The 8495-nt window shown below is 36.5% G+C and overlaps 1 protein-coding gene across 2 annotated transcripts in view; it reads left to right on the forward strand.

Annotated features, from left to right (window-relative positions):
* Window positions 1–7898, forward strand: part of piezo1 (piezo type mechanosensitive ion channel component 1 (Er blood group)) — a 100097-nt gene extending 92199 nt beyond the window's left edge. For both annotated transcript variants that reach the window (XM_067400236.1, XM_067400238.1), the window contains 5 exons: window positions 3656–3828; window positions 3909–4031; window positions 4759–4838; window positions 5380–5566; window positions 7633–7898. In XM_067400236.1, coding sequence (XP_067256337.1) covers window positions 3656–3828; window positions 3909–4031; window positions 4759–4838; window positions 5380–5566; window positions 7633–7888 — 819 coding nt within the window. In that variant the 3' untranslated portion in view covers window positions 7889–7898. The remainder of the gene's footprint in view (window positions 1–3655; window positions 3829–3908; window positions 4032–4758; window positions 4839–5379; window positions 5567–7632) is intronic.
* The last annotated feature ends 597 nt before the right edge of the window (window positions 7899–8495 follow it).

The following is an 8495-nucleotide window of genomic DNA, read 5'->3' on the forward strand; positions in this document are numbered from 1 at the left end:
TATATCTTTATATATTTATATCTTTATAACTCACAATTCTGACTTAATAACTCTCAATTCCAACTTTATAACTCGCAGTTCTGACTTTATAAATACAAAGTTCTGGCATGAAACTCTAGATGGCGCAGACTAATAGGTCCTTTAACACAACCTGCTAATTATCACATCATTATCTATAAGTCACAGATGATTGGTTCCTGCTGTATTAGTAGCCATTGAGCTTGCATGCTTAATCTTTAAACACATGAGTTTCGCAATTCTGACTTTATATCACACAATGCTGACTTTATATCTCGCAACTCTGACTTTATATCTCGCAATTCTGACTTTATATCCCGCAATTCTGACTTTATATCCCGCAATTCTGACTTTATATCCCGCAATTCTGACTTTATATCCCGCAATTCTGACTTTATATCTCGCAATTCTGACTTTATATCCCGCAATTCTGACTTTATATCCTGCAATTCTGACTATATCTCGCAATTCTGACTTTATATCCCGCAATTCTGACTATATCTCGCAATTCTGACTTTATATCACACAATGCTGACTTTATATCTCGCAATTCTGACTTTATATCACACAATGCTGACTTTATATCTCGCAATTCTGACTTTATATCCCGCAATTCTGACTTTATATCACACAATGCTGACTTTATATCTCGCAATTCTGACTTTATATCTCGCAATTCTGACTTTATATCTCGCAATTCTGACTTTATATCACACAATGCTGACTTTATATCTCACAATTCTGACTTTATATCTCGCAATTCTGACTTTATATCACACAATGCTGACTTTATATCTCGCAATTCTGACTTTATATCTCGCAATTCTGACTTTATATCACACAATTCTAACTATATATCACACAATTCTGACTATATCTCGCAATTCTTACTTTATATCTCGCAATTCTGACTTTATATCTCGCAATTCTGACTTTATATCACACAATTCTGACTTTATATCACGCAATTCTGACTTTATATCACGCAATTCTGACTTTATATCACGCAATTCTGACTTTATATCTCGCAATTCTGACTTTATATCTCGCAATTCTGACTTTATATCTCGCAATTCTGACTTTATATCACGCAATTCTGACTTTATATCTCGCAATTCTGACTTTATATCACGCAATTCTGACTTTATATCTCGCAATTCTGACTTTATATCTCGCAACTCTGACTTTATATCCCGCAATTCTGACTTTATATCCCGCAATTCTGACTATATCTCGCAATTCTGACTTTATATCACACAATTCTAACTATATCTCGCAATTCTGACTTAGTAACTCGCAATTCTGACTTTATATAATGCAATTCTGACTATATCTCGCAATTCTGACTTTATATCTCGCAATTCTGACTATATCTCGCAATTCTGACTTTATATCACACAATTCTAACTATATATCACACAATTCTGACTTTATATCCCGCAATTCTGACTATATCCCGCAATTCTGACTATATCCCGCAATTCTGACTTTATATCCCGCAATTCTGACTATATATCCCGCAATTCTGACTTTATATCCCGCAATTCTGACTTTATATCCCGCAATTCTGACTTTATATCCCGCAATTCTGACTATATATCCCGCAATTCTGACTTTATATCCCGCAATTCTGGCTATATCCCGCAATTCTGACTTTATATCCCGCAATTCTGACTATATATCCCGCAATTCTGACTTTATATCCCGCAATTCTGACTTTATATCCCGCAATTCTGACTTTATATCCCGCAATTCTGACTATATATCCCGCAATTCTGACTATATATCCCGCAATTCTGACTTTATATCCCGCAATTCTGACTATATCTCGCAATTCTGACTTTATATCTCGCAATTCTGACTTTATATCTCGCAATTCTGACTTTATATCTCGCAATTCTGACTTTATATCTCGCAATTCTGACTTTATATCTCGCAACTCTGACTTTATATCCCGCAATTCTGACTTTATATCCCGCAATTCTGACTTTATATCCCGCAATTCTGACTTTATATCCCGCAATTCTGACTTTATATCCCGCAATTCTGACTATATCTCGCAATTCTGACTTTATATCACACAATTCTAACTATATCTCGCAATTCTGACTTAGTAACTCGCAATTCTGACTTTATATCCCGCAATTCTGACTTTATATCCTGCAATTCTGACTTTATATCCCGCAATTCTGACTTTATATCCCGCAATTCTGACTTTATATCCCGCAATTCTGACTATATCTCGCAATTCTGACTTTATATCACACAATTCTAACTATATATCACACAATTCTGACTATATCTCGCAATTCTTACTTTATATCTCGCAATTCTGACTTTATATCTCGCAATTCTGACTTTATATCTCGCAATTCTGACTTTATATCACGCAATTCTGACTTTATATCACGCAATTCTGACTTTATATCACGCAATTCTGACTTTATATCTCGCAATTCTGACTTTATATCTCGCAATTCTGACTTTATATCTCGCAATTCTGACTTTATATCTCGCAATTCTGACTTTATATCTCGCAATTCTGACTTTATATCACGCAATTCTGACTTTATATCTCGCAATTCTGACTTTATATCTCGCAACTCTGACTTTATATCCCGCAATTCTGACTTTATATCCCGCAATTCTGACTATATCTCGCAATTCTGACTTTATATCACACAATTCTAACTATATCTCGCAATTCTGACTTAGTAACTCGCAATTCTGACTTTATATAATGCAATTCTGACTATATCTCGCAATTCTGACTTTATATCTCGCAATTCTGACTTAGTAACTCGCAATTCTGACTTTATATCATGCAATTCTTACTTTACATCACGCAATTCTGACTTTATATCATGCAATTCTGACTTTACATCACGCAATTCTGACTTTATATCTCGCAATTCTGACTATATCTCGCAATTCTGACTTTATATCACGCAATTCTGACTTTATATCTCGCAATTCTGACTTTATATCATGCAATTCTGACTTTATATCATGCAATTCTGACTTTATATCATATATATGACTTTTTTGTCTCAAGATGTACACCAGTAATGATTTTTTTTAGGGTATGTTTGTAAAAGATACTTAAATGCCCTAATTGAACTAAGGCTTAATCCTGGCTTAATCTAAGCCCTGTCTGTGAAACCGGCAAGAAAAAAGGTCAGAATTGTAAGATTAAAAGTCGCAATTACCTTTTTTTATTTTATTTTGTTTTTATTACTGGTGGAAACAAGCTTCCATAGATTTCTGAGAGACGCACAGCGATGCAGATATTTTGATTTGTGCTCATTTCATTCTTAAAGTTTACACTCATTTACTTCACACAGTCATTGCTGCATAGTTATTTTAGAAGTTTCTGTATAATATCATGCTATTCCCTTACTCACCTGTTATCCAGTGAATGACTGTCAAATATTTTTCCTGTTATTCGGAAGAATTAGTTATCTGTTTTGAAGCCACTTCAGGCACATCTTTAGCAGTTACTCATTTCACAAGAGTTGAAAACAGAAATAGATATTATATGTTTATTATCAAGGCTACAGGAAGATTTTTTTAACTGGCACAAGTGTGAGGTATCCACCTCTGCCGGATATAACAGTCGGCTGAAATGTGTCCACAGGTGGCCATGCAGTTTATCACCATGTACAGCTATGAAGACATCGTCACAGCCAACATCGAGGGCAGCTCGGGATCAGTGTGGCAGATCAGCCCGCCGAGCCGACAGGAGCTCATAAAGGAACTGCTCGGCAGCGCCGGTGACATGACCCTCCGTCTGGACTGGAACTTCCAAAGGTCAGTTTGATGGAGAAAGAAATAAGCTGCTTCTGCTGGAGCACAGGATCTCATGTTCATTATGTGCTTGTGTCTGATAGGGACCTTGGGAAGGGTGGGACGGTGGAACATACTTTCGACAGGCACTCCATCAGTTTGGCACGAGAGAATCCAGTCAGAGCCGACCTGGCCTCGCTGCTGCTGGGCAACCGGAAGGATCCTGTGTAAGTTTTATCACAACTTCATCCATCATCCTTGACACACTCTTAGGAAAAAAATATCCCATGATTCATAACGTAATTTACTAGAGGTAATTTACTAAATGTTAATTGCTGCACTCTTTTTAAAATAAATATTTAATTAATTTGACTTATAAGTCAAATGACTCAAATTGAGTGAATGATTCAATGACTCACTCATAAAGATTTGTTTCATTACTGGATGAATCTGCATTTTTGAAAGAATCTCTTGAATGATTCAATGACAAATATATATTTTTAAGTCACTTGTCACCACCTACTGGTGTAATGATGTAATTGTAATCTTTATTTGAAGTGTCGAGTCACTTTCAAAAGGTAATTTACTCTATTTTAATCGCTACCTTAGACATCAGCATTGATATCTGAGCTATAAACATTTATCTCAGTATTTCTGGGATAATCTGAATTACTGTAAGACAGAAATTATGATACTGTATGGTTAAAAACACATAGGGCCAAATCACTGTCATTTAAGAATAAGATTACGATCTTTTAACGATTAATCGTGCAGCTACTATTTCAGTCTTTCTACTTCAAAACATCTTTAAAATTATTTGTGAAATGTACTAGCAATTTCTGAGTGAAAACTGTTTAAAAGTAAATCCTACACCATATTTTGTCACTCATATTTGGCAAGTGTCTATATTTCACACTGTTTTTCTGATTTTTATCATCTCTAATTCTCTCGTAGGCTTGTGCCGCACATGTTTCCTAACTACATCCGAGCACCTAATGGAGCTGAAGCGAAACCCGTCAGCCAGCTGTATAATGGTAAAAAGGATTGAATGTCTCTTTAGTGTTTTAGTCAGGCACAGTTCACTCTTGTGAATTTCCTCCTTAATGTTTCCAATTAATTGTGGAGGATTTCTACCCTGTTTGGGATATACATGACGGTTAGTCTAATCAGTCCTTTACATGCAGTCAGCAAGCAAGCCATCACATCACAAGCTGATTGGCCTCTGCTGATCCTACAGCCAATGAGATTGCTTGATCAACATTTAAATCTGGTTCAGTTTTGCTGTAATCTAGTCCTGCAGTTCCTCTGAGCCCCTCCACCTCCCCAGCTCCACCTGCCTAGATCTGCTACAGGATTGATTGATGTATGTCTATTTATGCAGCAGCAGCAGATCTTACAGTCTCACAGCAGTGTGTCTGTGTATCTATTAGCAGTAGCGAGTCCATGCTTGATCTGCAGAAATAGTCTGCCAAGTCCAAATACATTAACATTGCCTTCCATATTCAATATAATATGTGCTAGTTTTACTCTTGAGCAGTTTCTGAAGGTAAAGATGTGGTTGTTTTGTCGTGGCAGGTGGTGAGGAGGGATATCAGGATGTGACTCTGTCTCTGATGAGGGAAGCCTCAGTGAACACCACTGGAGCTCAAGAGTGGTGGGACATCAGTATCGCCGACTGCCGTGACTCCTGCGACGTCTTACCGATGGTCATCTTTAACGACAAAGTTAGCCCTCCGAGTTTGGGCTTCCTAGCAGGATATGGGTACACCACCTCCATTCCTTTTGAGATTTAGTGTAGGCTTTTTATTATATTCACTATAAACTCTTACTGTTGATCATTATACATAGTTAAATGTATTTTATTAGTTATGTTAATAGCTGTCAAAAGTTAATAATAATTCAGATTTTTTAATGTTTTTGAAATAAGTTGCTGCTAAAATCTGCTAACCAAGGCTGCATTTATTTAAATGATTACAGTTAAAACAGCTGAATATACTGTAAAAAGTAATTTATTCCTGTGATCAAAGCTGAATTTTCAGCATCATTACTCCAGTCTTCAGTGTCACATGATCCTTCAGAAATCATTCTAATATGTTGATTTGTTTCTCAAGAAACATTTTCTGATCATTATCAATGTTGAAAACTGTTTTCACTGCTTAACATTGTGTGGAAACTGTGATACTAAGGCCTAGAGGCTTGAAACTTGGCCAGATGATCGGTCTCAATTTGGGGAGAGACTGACAAGGTAATACCCCGATTGGCCAACAGGTGGCGCTACAGCAATCAAAAATGCAAAAATGCTCATAACTCCTAGACTGTTTATTTCCGCCATGAAATTTTTCTGGACTCTGAATATCAATAATTATAAAAAAAAAAGAAAAAAGTTGAAATTTTTATTTTTGGTTGCTAAGTTGCGCAAAAACGTTGGAAATGGGAAGGACCATTTTCACTAAAATGGCTGTAACTCTTGAATGGAATGAGATATTTTCACCAAACTTGGTATACATGTGTTCACAGTGAAAAAACTAATTGTGGCGATTGAACACTTGGTGGCGCTATAAAATGAAAAAATAGGAAAACAGCTCTAACTATGCAATCGTTAGTCCGATCGACTTGAAATTCGCCATGCAGTGTCTTGGTCCAAGTTGCCATAATAGTTTATGAGGACATTGGCATATCTTGAAAAACATGGCTGCCATCAGCCAATGAAATTTGAATACCTGTTAGACAAGGCTAACGGCGGCCGATCTGAACAAAACTTGGTATGGGTCATCGGCACGATGCCCTGAATGAGCCTGAGAAGTTCTGAACCAGCCCCATCTAGTGGTAAAATTAAATGCTTATAACTTTGGGTGTGGTCGACTTATTTTCACAGGAGTCATGTTGTTAGACTCCTGAATCCTTGCCGAGTCCAACGATACCAAACATGCTAGGTTTCGCCCTATGATTTGGGCAACGTTGTGATTTAGAGCTTGAAAAACTTTTGTGAATATTTTCAAAACAATTAGTTTGATCGAGATTAAACCACCTTAGGAAATATGGAACCATAGCTTGTTAATAATAATCAAAACTTTGATAGGAAGTGGCAAAAAAATCCAATCAAAGTCACTCATGGGTCACTTTTATGCTCTCATTTATGTAAGTGTCTATAACTTTAAAATGAAATGAGATATTTTCACCAAATTTGACATGTATGGGCACACTTTGAGGACACCTAAAAAAAAAAAAAAGTGGTGGAGATCAGGCAATAGGTGGCGCTATAACTGTCAAAAAAAACATTTTTCCTTAGTGAATTGCCTTTATTGGCTGTAAATGCTATGATCTAAGTGCTTACATGCTTGCTAGATAAAATATAATATCTTTTTATGTGCTTAAAGCCTTAAAGTGCTTGAAACTCAATAATTGCTGCTCTCAGCTATATTTATTATTTTTCTAGTCTTACTTCCACAAACTTTTGAATGGTAGTGTATTAATTTCCACAAAAATATTAAGCAGGAAAAACTGTTTGTTTTCAACAAATCATCATATCAGAATGATTTCTGAAGAATCATGTGACACTGAAGACTGGAGTAATGATACTGAAAATTCAGCTTTGATCACTGGAATAAATTACACTTTACTATATTTTCACATAGAAAAGTTATTTTAAATTGTAAAAATATTTTAAAATTTTTACTGTATTTTTGATCAAATAAATGCAGCCGTGGTGAGCAAAAAACATCTTTCAAAACATTAAAATAAAAAATCATAATCATCCCAAACTTTTGACCAGTAGTGAATATTCTAGAATATTCCTTGCGAATACATCCGTCTCTTCTCCTCCCGCAGGATCATGGGACTGTACGTGTCGGTGGTTCTGGTCATCGGCAAGTTTGTGCGAGGCTTTTTCAGCGAGATCTCTCACTCCATCATGTTCGAGGAGCTGCCGTGCGTGGACCGCATCCTCAAACTGTGCATGGACATCTTCCTGGTGCGGGAAACCGGAGAACTGGAGCTGGAGGAAGAGCTGTACTCAAAACTCATCTTCCTCTATCGCTCTCCAGAGACCATGATCAAGTGGACTAGAGAGAAGAATCAAGACTGAACGTGTTTTGTGGCGGATGCGGCCTGGAAGCGCTGGAGCTTTACTGCTTAAAGTTGGATGATTCAATGAGTCTATAGCCATTTCTCCAATGCTACGGAGCGGCCTTCTTTGCACTCAGAGGTTGGATGACGGGAGTCAGGTGGAGCCTCCGTGTGTTATTCTGCCTGAATCGTGTTTCATTTCGTCAGCAAAGCTTGAGAATCAGCCTCTCTGTGTGACTGATTCGGACGCTGGTACAAAACAGCAGGACCTTCAAAGTGGAAATCCAAACACTATAAGAGTGAATCTCACTAAACTACGTCTGGGTCATGTTTTACCACAGAATAACAGGAATTTTCCATTTAAAAAGGGCCTGTTTTTTGGGCTATTAAGGTTGTTCTATAATACATCCAGATTCTCATGACTATAAAACATTAACATCATAGATTTTTTCAATTAATAGTCAATTCATAGTGATAAATCATTGTATAAATATTCCACAACTGAAATATTTTTTGATTGCTTAATTATCATGAAAACCAATGCAAATAAACTTAACGAGCATTCAAATAAGCTTCATTTTCATTATGCAAATTATCACAAATAATAAGTCATCAGTGTTCATGCA

This window comes from Chanodichthys erythropterus, chromosome 11, assembly GCF_024489055.1.
Source record: "Chanodichthys erythropterus isolate Z2021 chromosome 11, ASM2448905v1, whole genome shotgun sequence".
Classification (NCBI taxonomy): Eukaryota; Metazoa; Chordata; class Actinopteri; order Cypriniformes; family Xenocyprididae; genus Chanodichthys; species Chanodichthys erythropterus.